Below are 13,869 nucleotides of genomic sequence, written 5' to 3' on the forward strand. Positions count from 1 at the left end.
ATTTTTCGTTTTCATTACTGCTCTTTTTCATAATTATGTACATTACAATATTTTTTTTTTTGTTTTTGTAAATATTATAAAGTTTTTAGATCACCACAGTGGATAATTTCAGACGAACTCGATGCGAAATGTACTGTGTTCAGTTTTTTTTTGATGAAACTTGGTTCATCTCCGCATAGTCGTTGCACAAGCGCTCTACCATGGACTTTGACAGTGTTGCTGTTTTTCTTCGATTTTACTTTCACTACTACATATTTCAGTTTACAGGTGTTTGGGTTAGTGTTTTTTTTTTTTTTTTGTTTCTTACATATGACTATTTGTTTTTACTATTTTAAGAATACCTTTGTGCAGCGTCAATGTAGACATATGCACATTTGCGTGCATGGTTTTTGAGTATGTTTATTTGTATGTATGTATGTACGTTGATATAATTAGTAAGTTTTAAGTTTATACATGGGCGGTACCTCAACCTTTGGCGTGAAGCGTCATTGGACGCATCAAAAGTTTATCAATTTGCTGCAGTGTATTTGCATGTCTTTGAGCGATTTTTGTTATTTTTTATAGTATATCTGCATATGTATAAGTTCATATATGTAAGTGGCTGCGTATGCCACACACACATATATACGCATGTACATTTTTCTCTTTATATATGTTTGCGTGCCAGCACAATTTCATTTATGTTGTTGTTGGAGCAATTTCAACAGCATTACTAGTCGATGATGCCTTAGCCACGGCAGTGGCATTGCAACCCACATCTGCGATGGTGTCTAGAGATATGGAACTGCTTGTGCGTTTCGCATCGCTAATTGTAGCGGCAACTTGAACGTTTTCACTGCCTGCATTCTCATTTATGTGCGCCGCTGCAATTGTGCTGGAGTCATCATCATCAGTTTTGTTTCTGAAAACAGCGAATGCAAATAGTTTATGTTAGACACCTTTGAAAACCAGCCGAGAGACAAAGCAGTAGTTCCAATTATCTTTCTCAAATTAATTTTAGCTCTAGCGACAGACAAAAAAATATATGGTAAAGTACTAATTATAACCATAGCAATTTCTAAATGCAGGGGTAGGCCACATTTTTTCTTTCGCATATTTTGGAATTTCTTCATTTTATATTCAATGGCAGCTCGATATCCCTGAGCTCCTAAAGCTTAATTTATGAAGTAATTAAGAGGGACGTATCTGCCAAATTTTTACTTTACAGCTAAATATTTGCATTTATGTACATATGTATGTTATTAAAAGCTTAAAATATATAAAACAAAATTAGAAACCAAAAATAAAACATAAAAAGAAATTTAAAAAATAAAAATATATAATAAAATTTAACAATAATATTAAAAAAGAAATAAAAATAAGTATATATAAAATAAACAATAATAAACAAGAAATAAAAAAATTAAATAAAAAAAGTTGATATAAAAATAATTTAAAAATTTAAAAAAAAACTGAAAAGTATTAAATTAAATTGAAAGCAAAACAATTGATTGAAAAGATATATAAAAAAAATATTTAAAAAGAAAAAAATATATATAAACAAATATAATAGAGTAAAAAATAATATAAAAATAAAAAATTTAAACAATGTATGTAAGTGTAAAATAAAGTAATAAAAAAATAAATATGTAGGTCACAAAATGAAAAAAATTAAAAAACAAAAACAAATATTAAACAAAAATAAAATTTAGAGAGAAAACCAAACATTAGCTATTATAACAAATATTTTTACAAAGGGAAATAAATATAATAAACTCAAAATAAAACCACGTAAATGAAATTAAACGAAGAAAAATAATAGAATGGCTAACTTTGACTTTCCAAGTCCAAATCTTAAAAACCAAATGGCATCACTAAGTATATACAACAGCCCAAATTATTAACACACAAAAGAATAAAAATTTACGAAATATTATCTAGCGTTAATTATTTATAATAAAAATTTAATATGAACTTTAGCTTTAAATATTAGAATACAAATTTTTTTTTTCGGAAACGAGGATTCCCTTTTCCCCTCTATGTTGATGTTATTTAAAATTTCAAAAATTGCCGCAAAAAAGATTTCTAAAGCATTTTAAAAATAAAAATACACACTTAAAACTTTTTTGAATTCCCATAGCATACAATTTTTGCCATATAGTTAAACTAGAATAGTTATTTGGAACTACGCTTTACCTCTGCGATAGATAAGCGCCTAAATACACTCAATGATCTAATCTTGTAAGGCAACGAGTGCATGTGTTATTGAATATACTTGTATAGTTGGAGTTGGCACAGGCATTGTTGCGTTCAATGATAGAGCATTCGAAGAAAGTGAAATTAGGAGACGAAAGAAGCGCTTACAATTTATGTGTATTATCATTTGCGTGAACTTCTTGGCTGCTCGGGCCGTTGGTGAAACTCAGCTCATTGGACTTCTGATCGCTGTCATCACTTTCATCATCGTGCGCATCCACTGCTCTGCCGCCCAGCGGTTTTGTCCACATGCCCTCATCATCCTCATAGTCATCTTCAGAATCCTGCATCACCGACTGTAGTGTACGCACCAACGAAGTGGCCAAAGCCTTCTCACTCGACACATCCAAATCATCTGCGACGTCGGTGCCATCCGCAAACTCACCAATCTCTTGCGTTACCAGCGTTATACTCTTCTCAACATTTGCATTATTATCATAACCAGTTTCGGCCTTGCTACTGGTGAAAGCTGGCGCGATAGTACGGCTGATGTCACTCAAAATTGCACCGTTATCGGTGGTGTTTCGTTGCACTTGGTTGCTAACAGTAGCAGCGGTACTGCCATCACCGTTATTGCTGTTCTCTTTACCGGCAGCATTTTCAGGTGTTGTAGATGCCGCACTCACTAAACTCTCGCCCAAATCGTTGGCGAACGAACTGAAATGCGAATCGAAATCAGCAAAATTATCCGAATTGAAATCAGCTGTCCACGGTGTTGCATTGCTATTCGCAGTTAGATCGCTGAACGGATCCATATCATCCCATGGATTGTTGGTTACGCCGAACGCTTGTAGAGCTGATGTGGAAACAGCATTTTTGCCGAAGAGAGAAGAGCCGGTTCCGCCACCGCCACTGCCAGCACCGCCAGCGTTGTTTTCATCGTCCTCGTCATCGTCGTCGTCAATATTGCGACCGAACTGAAACAAATTAAGGTCGTTTTCGGCGTTATCATCGTTTTCGAGCAGATTATTGCGATAGATGTCATGTTCAAGCGCAAAAACTATGTCCTGTCGATTTGGTGATGGTGGTTGGCATACATTTTCGCATTGCGTTCAGGACACAACAAATAGACAAAGATAGCAGATAGTGAAATGATAGTGAGATGTATACAAAGGACTACATACATAAATAGAACTACAGTGATTGCGAATGGTATAAAATACTTTTTCTCCTACTCGACACCCTTGCGTGTGAGTTTTGAGAATAAGTAGCTTTTTAAATGGTAACAAGCGGATTTTTTCGTAAGTATTTAAATGTGTTTATTGTCTATTTGCAAAGCGTGTGGTGAAAAGTGTTTAGGGTGATATTACAAAATGAAATGAAAATGAAACGAAATGTTAATAAGTGTTATCTGTGCCTGTGCATAATTACAAAACTAACTTCACTAAAAATATTACAAATTTACAAAAATTGAATGCATTGCATACATTATGTGGCAAATAGTATTGTTTATGGCAAAATAACAATACCCACACATGTGATTTGTGTTACGTTACTCTCCAAGATAATTTAAATTTATTTGTGAATTAGGCAGCACTGTTCAGAAATGCATATAAAGCAGTAATTTGCGACATACATAAATATGCAATGCAGTTACAAAATTATTTTTATACAATTTCAATGACTATTTTTTTTCTTTTAAGTTACATTAAAAAATTATCTTTTGCAGTGTTTGTCTACATGACATTTGCATCAATTAGATAAAACTTACGTTTGAACCGGAATCATTGAAGCCAAGATTACTGCTAAAAATTGAATTTTACAAATTATTAAATTGGTAGTGGTAATATAGGACATTCTTCGCAGCTAACTTACATCATATTCGATGACATAATATAATCCCAAGTGCTGTTATCAAAATCTTTTGATAAATGTGGACTGTAGTCACCCGCCTCATGGGCATTACAATTCGCTAACATTTTATTTTGTGTGGCTAAGGCCTTTGTTAGATCACCATCGGTTGGATTTATTATTGATTGCCACAATTTTAACTCAAACTCATCACTTAAACTACTCTCAATTAAGGCACCGATATGTTCAGATTCTGATATACTATTCGTAATATGTTTGAATATTTTTATTAAATGTCCCATATAACCGAGACGACGACCTTTTTCGGCTGACCTATTTAGTAAATAAAGCAAAATTAAAACCAACTAGAGATTTTACGCAACAAAAGCAAGAAATTTACTTACTCCATCTCTGTGTTATATTTCCAACAGTCAATTAATTTCGAAATCAGCTTACACTTTTCAATTACCTAAAATGCAAACATATTTTTCATTTATTATTTTTTCCTAAACTTCTTCAAAATTAATCAAAATTAATGAAAATCAATACGTACGTGTATTTGCAATGCGGACGGAACACTGTCGGTTTGCGCTTTGGTTTTGTTCTGCTCGTTAATCTCATCTTCCTTACGTTCCTCATCAACATCTGAAGTAGTTGGCGCTTCTGCGTTTTCTGTCACCTTTTCTACAGTACCTTCATCTGTTTCCATGGCGTTAGCATTTGCAGCGGTTTCATTACTTTCAGATTTTTCTTCCGTTGCTATTTCGCCTTTGCCTTCGCCAATTTGTTCATCCGTTTTCATTTCGACGTCTTCTTTTTCGACGGATGATTTTTCTTCTTTTTCAACATTTTTGTTTGCCTCATTAACTTCAAAATTTTCATCTTTACTATTATCAGACTTGAAAATGAAATCGAAAAACGATGTATTTTCCACATTGTTTCCCGTTTTATTGAATGACCCATCATTCACAATTGTACTGCCTTGCATTGAATTATTGTTATTTGATAGTTTTGTATAAAATACTAATTGAAGACACTTTTCAACTTCGCTATGCAAAAAATTATTCCAACAATATTGCTTGAAGAGGATTAATAAGGTTTCGAAGAAATCCGTTTCACAGACACTACGACAAACAAAATGTGAATAGTATTAGTATGTCTTTAGTATAATAAGTTATTATGCTTACGCTTTTGAAATTGTTTCGTTTTTAGTCTGCAATAATACTGTAAAAATACGGCAGATTTGCAAACGAGTCATGCCAAACGGCTGTGATAACTTAGCTGCTGTAGTCACTAATTCTGGTTTCTAAAAAAAAATAAAAAAAAATAAAAAAAAAATAAAACAATTTAATGATTTTTATATGTACATACATACATATGTATATATTTATGCACTTACATTAGGCGGGTTTCTAAGTAACTCATTGAAATCTTTAAGACGCGGTGCAATGACACTAATCACAGTAGAGAGTATTTGTTCACGAATCTCTTTTTCACGATTTTGTATAAATTTCATACGATCGGAATTAGGTTCATCACTGTAAAGGTAAAACATCAATAAGAGTTCGTCTTTTTATGATGTAACTACTACTATTAGAACTTACGTAAAAACAACTGGTTTTAAAAGCATAAGTACAACCGATATTCCTGATACGACTGCGCTTTCTTGCGCGTTTGGTTCTAAAATCACATTCAACAAGGCTTCAACATTGCGCTCACTTTCGATACATTTCAAGATTGGATTTGAACCGTCGAATGTGGGCTCAAACGTGTCATTCTCCTGCTCGGTATAACGCATAGAACGACCTTGTTGTATTAAATCACAGAGGAATTCCGCCACATTTGCATGCTTGTCAATTTCTTGAGGATTGCCAATTAATTCAATCAGTCTCTCTACAAGTTTATCTTCAGTGAGCCACTAAAATATAAATTGTTAGTAAAATTATGTACATAGTAATTACAACTGATACTACAACTTACTTCATATAAATTCCGTTTCATTTGACCTTCTACCTCCCGCATCATTTGCATTATCAAATCGGGTATAACGGGTGTGGAAAAATGCTTACAAATTAAATCCAAAAAATTATTTTGCGACTTAATGTATTCCAAAAGTTTTAGGCACATTTGTTGATTCAAAAACCAATCTTGTTCAGCCTTTTTTGTGAAGAGCATACTAAACGTTTTGCTAAAAAATGACGATAGCAAAGGATTTAACGGTGGTTCATTTTCCAGATATGAATATAGGGTTTCTAATATATGTTCATCAGACAAAAGCTTTTCATCTAAGGACGGCAAACCGCTGGAATTTAAAAAACAAACAAAATACAATATATGTAAGTATAAAAATAAAATTGGCAAAGTTATTTTTTGATGCTTACAGTGTTAAAATCTCACAAGCCATATGCGCATGGCGATATCTTTGGGCCAAGGGTAGATCCTCAGAAGGTTCTGTCGTAATGAGTTCAACAAGGCGTCTGATTACATCAGTGCGAGTGAAACTATAATGAATTTATTTGGCTTAATTATAAATGTTCACACAAGAAATTCAAGCTCACTCAAAATTAACTTACTAAATAACAATAGATTTTTTTTGTGATCGACACTCCAATAGGATATCATCATCGTCCAGAAATTCCTCAACAGTAGCATTCTACAAAAGTTATATACAAAAGGTATACAGAATTATATATTTATATTTGAGTAGTAGATGCCGCAAAACTGAAGCATTATTTTAGCACAGGTAATGAAGATATATTTGTTGCAATGTTGCCGTAGTATGCAACAGCACGGAAACAATATCTTTAACTCTCTTCTAAGCCCATAAAACGTATATACGTATATACACTCACCTCTTTCTCCAATAGCGCCTCTATATTCTGTGACGGTGTGTAGCTTTTGTCCCAAAACATTTTTTATTCACCTTTATGCACGTACTTTAAATTTTCTACGTCGTTTGTTAAATTGTTGATACTCCAACTCTATTTTTTTGTTTCTTCCAAAATGATTCTGTTCTATTCTGTTTTAATAATTGTTATTGTTTCACACGTCTGGCACAATTCTAAAAGATATTATCAATTTTATAATTCAATTATAAAATATGTGTATATAAATATAACATATTAAAGGCGTTTTATTTCTAAAATTTGTGCTTCGACTTTTCACCTGCCCTTCTCTTCTGTATATCTTTTACATACATTTGGTGCATCATCACTCGCGTATTTAAGTTCCCATTATTTTGCAATTCACTCTGCTTAAATTTCTTATCAATTTCCTAGTAGGTTGTTAAATAAAAATAGAAGTTCTCAATGATTTATATTGCGATTTATTTGTCCGTTCAACTGATGAAAAATTTTCCACTTTTCATTTGACAGCTCAGGTTAAAAGCAAAAAAAAAAAGAAGGAATGACAACAGCGCTATAAATCCCGTTCTCCTTCATACACATTAAAACGCTTTTCTCTATTACTTCAGCTATAAAATCAGCGAAATTTAGTGACGTATAAATAGGCTTACTTGTTGCTCATATTTATATTGTATGTCAGCTACCGGGTTTCATATTTTCCGCGTTTATTTACAAAATTATACAATAATGCAGATACCTATGGAAAAACACAATATCATAACACAGCTAACCGCACATATCACAATAAATTGAAAAACTTGAATTTTTAACCCAAAGTACGAGTAACCACATATTTATCACTGGCCAAATACACATCTCTAGTTGATTCCATTATGCCAACAAAATGTTCGAATATTTTAACTTCAACAAAAATGTCTGCTTTTTTAACTAACAATTACCAAATATGCATTATTCTTATCCCTTGATGATATCTAATTAATCCAGGTTTTAATTAAGAGCGAAAAACTGCTACACATTTATTTCTGTGAGGTCATGTCCACGCGACAAACTATGAAAGTATCCTCACAGATTCGACGATCATTAACTCAGTAACTCACCCAACAGTTTGGTCAACGATGTTAATTATGACTTTCGAGTGATTGCCTAATGTTCTTTTTAGAGTTTTTAACTATTTTATTTCGGCTTCATTAGGAAATTTGCAACTAAATGTCGCCACGGCGAAATATTTCGTTTCTCTGCAAAGTTTTCACGTTTGACAGTTCACTATTTCATCTCTTCCTACATTCCCATTCGCTATGGCATTTTTGTGTTCTTTCCACACACTTTAAAAAGAACTGTCAATTTCCTATAAAATTGCGATTGCAGTGATTCGATTTTATCCTTTTAAAGGTATACAAATTTTACAAAAGAATACAACTTAGCTTATTGTTATTTTGACAATTTGTGTATATTTCAAATTTTTTTAGTTTATATTACTTTGAGTTTGTTCTAAGAGAAATATATAGGAAATATTGAAATAGTGTATCTCGATTATTATCGATATATTTTGAACTTAGTTAATAAAACTAAGTAGGGTTGTTTGATGGTCAAGTTCAGAGTTTGTCTATTTTTAACGATATCATAACAAATCACTGGGCACTTAAAACTATGTGCAAAATATAGATGTTGGCCGTTTAATAAGGGTTTGCTGTGGGTGAAACAGAATATTATATAAGCAGAGAAAATATGTATAAAGTGACCAGTGAAATCTATGGTGAAACTAACTATAACTCAGTCAAAGGTGACAATGGAAGGGTACTTTCCAAATTCAAATTCAAATATCCACAAGATGAGAATATAGTAGCCCAAAACGGTATGCTTGTTGATAAAGACGGTGACCTAACAGTGCAAAGAAAAAGAGGGTCGACACTAGATGGTGTGATTGCCATTGAACACTCCGAAGCCACAGAATTACGTCTGGTAGGACTGCAAGTCTGGAGAGGTGCGCTGCTATTAGCTGACTATATCTTTTATAAACGTACCGAATTTTGTGATAAATTTATTTTGGAGTTGGGTGCAGGCGTTGGGTTGACAAGTATTGCTGCAGCTTTCTATACGCAGCAGGTCGTATGTACGGACGTGAATGTCGGTGGAATATTAGACTTAATACGTGAAAATGTAAAACATAACTTCAAATTGCTTCAAAATCGCAATAAAATTGATGTATTGGAGCTAGATTTTCTAAAGCCTGTTGAAGAGTATGCTCCTGATCTCTTAAAAGCTATTGATAATTGTGATATTGTAGTGGCAGCTGATGTGATTTATGATGATGACTTAACTAATGCATTTATACATGTTATAGATGTGCTTTTTGAACGTGGAAGATTATCTGGTAAAAATAAAACGGTTTTAATAGCATTGGAGAAACGTTACGTTTTCACACTTTCGGATTTGGACACAACAGCACCAATGTTTGAATATTTTTTAAAACAAACTATCCATAAACCATGGCTATTTGAGTATATCGACACAAACAGTTTTCCACAATATTTTGAATATGATCGCTCCAGACATTTAGTTTTGTTAAAAGTAACTTATGGCAAATAAATTTTATTTATAAGATTAAGTATTTATTAGCTTTACTTAATATAAAAAGTCATTATGAAACAGCAAACCCGACTATTATAAATAAATATAAAACTATACACAAAAGTACTAAAAGAAAATCCTTAAAAATTTGATTGTAATTAATGAACTATAACTACTACATATATTAACCCTTAATTACAAATCCTGCATTGCGAGAATAATATTCTCAAGAGCTGTGCGGGCATCAGTAGCAGGGAACTTTTCAAGCACTCCTATTGCTGCGGTAGTATGTTTACGTTGCAATTCTTTGGTCTTTTCCAAGCCTGGCCCACCGAGAATTGCTTTGTGAATTTTCACGTAGTCAATTTTCTCTACAGAGACTTTACCCTTTTCAATTTCATCGTATAATGAAGGATCGTATTCTAGATGATAGAGAACTGGCGCACTTACCAAACTAAATGTTGTATCTGTAAATCAAATATGTATATAACATGAAGTGAGCAATATATTTTGAAGACACTTATTTACCTAAAGGGAGTGTAGTGATTTGAAATGGCTCGGCATCCAAGCAAGCCTGCCATGCCAATGACAAATGTTTACCAAAAAGATATGCTTGCCGCTGCATGTCCTCATCTTGCCCTGCTAATTTTAACGCGCCCTGACACGCTTTCCCGAGCAGAGATCCTGCATTTAAAATATTGCGACATTCCCATTCTTTTTCAGGATTACCCATAGCTTTCAAGACATTCATAGGTATCATCACGTCGTTGACATCGAAATCGATGCTTTCTGTTGTTGCTGTACCGTTTGTTTCGGGAGGTTCAGATCCGGGTTTTGTGGGTAGTGGATTATTTTGTTCATCACGGTCACCAATAAATTGCGATTCAGAAAAATCGCGAACAGCTGATGAAATTAATTCGACGACTTCTTGATTACGTAAATTAGCTAATTCAGCGCTGGAGTGACCAAGAAGGTAATCACCAGTTAATAATCCAATTTTGTTTCCAAAAGCCATATCCTCATAAGAAGCTGTGTCCTTTCCAGCCTCGGATGTTGGTTGTAGATTTACTATACTCTGTAATTTTAAGGATTCTAAAGGCACAAATTATAACATTACAAAATAAACATACATTGTGTACTAAATGAGATATTCTAATCATTTCGGTAACTTCTGCCAATGCACGTTGAGAGTGCAATACACCGGCGCTTTTATCTTGTTCCATATCCGGTACTGAAGGTGCATGTCCAGCGGCTTTTGAAATCAGCAATACAATTAGACCCCAAGCTTGCATTGTATTTTTGCCATTATAAAGCAAATGTCTACAAATTAACATATTAATATTATTTTTTTAAATCTAGCAAAAGAAACTATCTTATTACTTTGCCGTTTTGAGTAAAGGATGATTGCTTCCAACTAATTTTCGTAGATGCAAAGCGACATTAGCAATCTCATCACTAAGTAGCCACCGTAGACTGAGGAATGAAGTGGGATAGCCAACAATCCGTTCTGCCTCACTGACAGCGCGATTCCAGTCGTGCTTCGGAGGTGTTGGCTTTGCTGCTGACGTTGACGTCAGCTTGCGAGCAGTTGGTTGTTGTGCAAAAGTGAAAGTTGCTGCAGGTGCAAAAGGCCATAAACGCGTCTGATATTTACCTAATGAAGCCCATTGCCTGTTGGTTTCTGTTACTATTTGCTTCCACATTGCGTATTGTATTTATAATTTATGTTATGTTTTCCAAAAAAAAACGTATTTGATTATAGTAGAATATTGCACTACAAAATAAAACACCACCTGTACGGAATGGACCAACGTCTGATTATAAGCTTTACCCGTTGAGAAATGAAACTCAAGTCGTCGTTGTGGTTAATTTAGTGGAAAGCTCACGCAGGTAAGCTGTTGTATGTGATTTTTTTAATACCAATTTCTGTTTGTTTACTATTTACTTACTTCTCTCTTTTCCACTAATTCTCTCTCTAAATCATTACACAAATTCAAGTTACATAGCTTTGGTACATTCTTTAACAGCAAAACCGGTTTAGTGGAATTTATAATTAATACATATGTAAAAAAACATAACAAATAGATATCAGCTGATCGATGGATTGCCATTAGTCTAAATTTTATTCCAAAGTTTTTTAGGGGTATAATTTTTAAAAATATGTGTAAGTATATGTCACACACAACTTTGTTATGGAAGGCATACACACAACAATTAGTTGGTTGATTGAGTTGGGCTAGAAATTGCCCTTGTCGCTACATACGACACAACTTTTAATACAAATTTGAATATTCCCTTCGTTGCTTAAACATGATTTCGGAAGTTGTTGCTTTACTTATTATATAAGACGCGCTCTCTTCGACAGCCGAAATAAAATGGCAAAATCGTTTGAAATCGCACGACCAATCCAAACACGATCCAACTAACACAACCAACTTGACAAAATATCAAAAAAATTTGATTTTCATCCAATCAGTTGGTACAACTCATACATGTACTTATATGTATGTATATTAAGTATTATGTACTTATATGTATATTAGGTATATTGCTGTGATAAATTTAATTTCTATTAGTAAGAAAAATATTTATTAGTATAGTATACGAGGTTAAAATGCAAAAATTAAAGACTAAGTCCGTCGAGATTCGAACCTGCGTTCACATTGTGACTTCTCATGTGCTTACCACCAACACCACCATTGACACTTTCGTGGCGTTGTCTTAAGTATGGTTTGGTTATGCATGTAAGAAATATACGATGGTTCAAATAATTTTGATTAAGTATAGAAATATGCTTTTGTAGAACATTTGCTTTCGCAAACATACAGACAAATGTGCAAACGACAAAATATATGTATGATTGTTTCGCATTTTGCTTCTACGCCGGTCAAATTTCTATACAAAAATCGTCTGAAATGCATGAGAAAATAAAATGGACAATTAGGGCAAATAATTTTAAAAAACATACACCGTCGAACTGTCATCGTAACCGGTTGCTTTTCGCTCTGTGCTTATTGAGTTTGTTAAAACGGTATAACGGTTTGTTCTGCGTTTATATTACGCTCGTGCTTTGTTTGTGAATTAATTTTTTATCGTTTTATATCTTTTCAATCACTTAATTTCTTAATTTGTTAAACTAAAATTCGCGTTTACTATGGCCCCTGGGGCCACCAAATTAGGGGATAATAGGTTTTCCCTATTATCTCCAATAATGAAAAAGAAAAGAAAAAAACCAAATCCGATCCCGTTAGACCAATTTCCAGAATTACCAGTCTCAAACACGGATGATCCAAAATTTTTGGTCATGTCATCGCTGGACGACAACAAGCCACTTAATTCGTTATCATGCTTCGCTACGTATAAAGGTATTCAAGCAATCAGTAAGGAAGTAAGTAAAGTTACTGAGCTACGTGATGGTAGCCTACTGCTCTTTGTAAATAACAACAAAACAGCTAGCAAATTTCTTTCTGCAAAAATGTTACCTGGCGGAGGTCATATCAATGTCAAGCTTCATAATACTTTGAATACGGTTAAAGGCACCATATACGCCCCTTTCCTGAATAACTTATCAGAAGAAGATATTGTTGATGGTCTAAAGGAGCAGGGTGTTTCTGCTGTACATAAGTTTTCACGAATTGCTGACGGCTCCCGTAATCCTACGGGTGTAGTTTTATTAACTTTTGATAAATACAAACTTCCTGAAAGAATTGATGTTGCCTGGAGGAACCTCACTGTCCGTCCGTATTACTCTAATCCTATGCGTTGTAAGCAATGTCAATTAATTGGCCACACAGCAAAATACTGCCGTAATTCACCTTCTTGTGTCTCATGCAACCTCCCTTCCGATCATACCCCACCTACTGAATGTAAGAGAATAATGTGTGCAAATTGCTCGGGCGACCACCCGGCATCATCTAATACTTGCCCTAAATATCAACAATCCAAAGAAATATTAAAAATTAAAACTATTTATAAATGTAGTATGCGTGAAGCTGTTACCAAGTATAAAATTCAATTTTCTCATACAACTTCTAATGCAAACTCTTTTGTCTCTATAGCTAAAATTTCTAACAATACTAATCAAATCAATAATGAAACAACACCTAATAACAAATCCAACAATCCTACCAAAACTAATCTAACAACAACTACAGACATCAATTCATCTAAACAATCCCTTCCAACCCATCCTACCTCCTCTTCTGTCACTTCTCCTTCCCCTCTCTTTTCCCCCTTTATCCATCTCTGACTCTCCTCTCAATATCCTTTCCTCCTGTCCTATCACACCCTCCCCCACCCTCTCCTGCTCGCAAGATCCTCTTGCATTACCCAATTTTCCTTCTTACAATGAAGACATTTAGTTTAAATAAAATATTCGTAGCTTAACTTTTTTCTTTTATAAGTTTACATA

The 13,869-nt window shown here is 33.8% G+C and overlaps 3 protein-coding genes across 12 annotated transcripts; 1 reads left to right on the forward strand and 2 right to left on the reverse strand.

Annotated features, from left to right (window-relative positions):
* Positions 1 to 329: 329 nt before the first annotated feature.
* Positions 330 to 8,131, reverse strand: LOC120779087 (serine/threonine-protein phosphatase 6 regulatory subunit 3). Of its 7 annotated transcripts, none has more exons than XM_040111245.1 (14): positions 7,988 to 8,131; positions 6,879 to 7,087; positions 6,600 to 6,679; positions 6,408 to 6,527; positions 6,007 to 6,328; positions 5,631 to 5,944; positions 5,426 to 5,564; positions 5,214 to 5,332; positions 4,580 to 5,150; positions 4,431 to 4,495; positions 4,051 to 4,359; positions 3,947 to 3,977; positions 2,344 to 3,152; positions 330 to 901 (listed from the first exon to the last, which is right to left on the reverse strand). In XM_040111245.1, exons 2-14 carry the CDS (start codon positions 6,936 to 6,938, stop codon positions 679 to 681), a joined length of 3,162 nt encoding a protein of 1,053 aa, XP_039967179.1. In that variant the 5' UTR covers positions 6,939 to 7,087; positions 7,988 to 8,131; the 3' UTR covers positions 330 to 678. The 7 variants fall into 7 exon arrangements, with proteins under 7 accessions (XP_039967179.1, XP_039967176.1, XP_039967177.1 ...); XM_040111242.1 differs by having other exon boundaries at positions 2,344 to 3,242; XM_040111243.1 differs by having other exon boundaries at positions 3,947 to 3,980.
* Positions 8,132 to 8,385: 254 nt separating this feature from the next.
* LOC120777773 (methyltransferase-like protein 22) lies at positions 8,386 to 9,569 on the forward strand. 2 transcript variants are annotated; one of them, XM_040109291.1, is made up of 2 exons: positions 8,386 to 8,871; positions 8,938 to 9,569. In XM_040109291.1, the coding sequence occupies exons 1-2, from the start codon at positions 8,616 to 8,618 to the stop codon at positions 9,474 to 9,476; spliced, it is 795 nt and encodes a 264-aa protein (XP_039965225.1). In that variant the 5' UTR covers positions 8,386 to 8,615; the 3' UTR covers positions 9,477 to 9,569. The 2 variants fall into 2 exon arrangements, with proteins under 2 accessions (XP_039965225.1, XP_039965224.1); XM_040109290.1 differs by having other exon boundaries at positions 8,390 to 9,569.
* Positions 9,521 to 11,521, reverse strand: LOC120777772 (all trans-polyprenyl-diphosphate synthase PDSS2). 3 transcript variants are annotated; one of them, XM_040109288.1, is made up of 5 exons: positions 11,408 to 11,520; positions 10,839 to 11,251; positions 10,589 to 10,778; positions 9,987 to 10,533; positions 9,521 to 9,925 (listed from the first exon to the last, which is right to left on the reverse strand). In XM_040109288.1, the coding sequence occupies exons 2-5, from the start codon at positions 11,159 to 11,161 to the stop codon at positions 9,654 to 9,656; spliced, it is 1,332 nt and encodes a 443-aa protein (XP_039965222.1). In that variant the 5' UTR covers positions 11,162 to 11,251; positions 11,408 to 11,520; the 3' UTR covers positions 9,521 to 9,653. The 3 variants fall into 3 exon arrangements, with proteins under 3 accessions (XP_039965222.1, XP_039965220.1, XP_039965221.1); XM_040109286.1 differs by having other exon boundaries at positions 10,839 to 11,353; XM_040109287.1 differs by having other exon boundaries at positions 10,839 to 11,521.
* Between the last annotated feature and the right edge of the window lie 2,348 nt (positions 11,522 to 13,869).

The sequence above is a fragment of the Bactrocera tryoni genome, chromosome 5 (genome assembly GCF_016617805.1).
Source record: "Bactrocera tryoni isolate S06 chromosome 5, CSIRO_BtryS06_freeze2, whole genome shotgun sequence".
NCBI lineage: Eukaryota > Metazoa > Arthropoda > Insecta > Diptera > Tephritidae > Bactrocera > Bactrocera tryoni.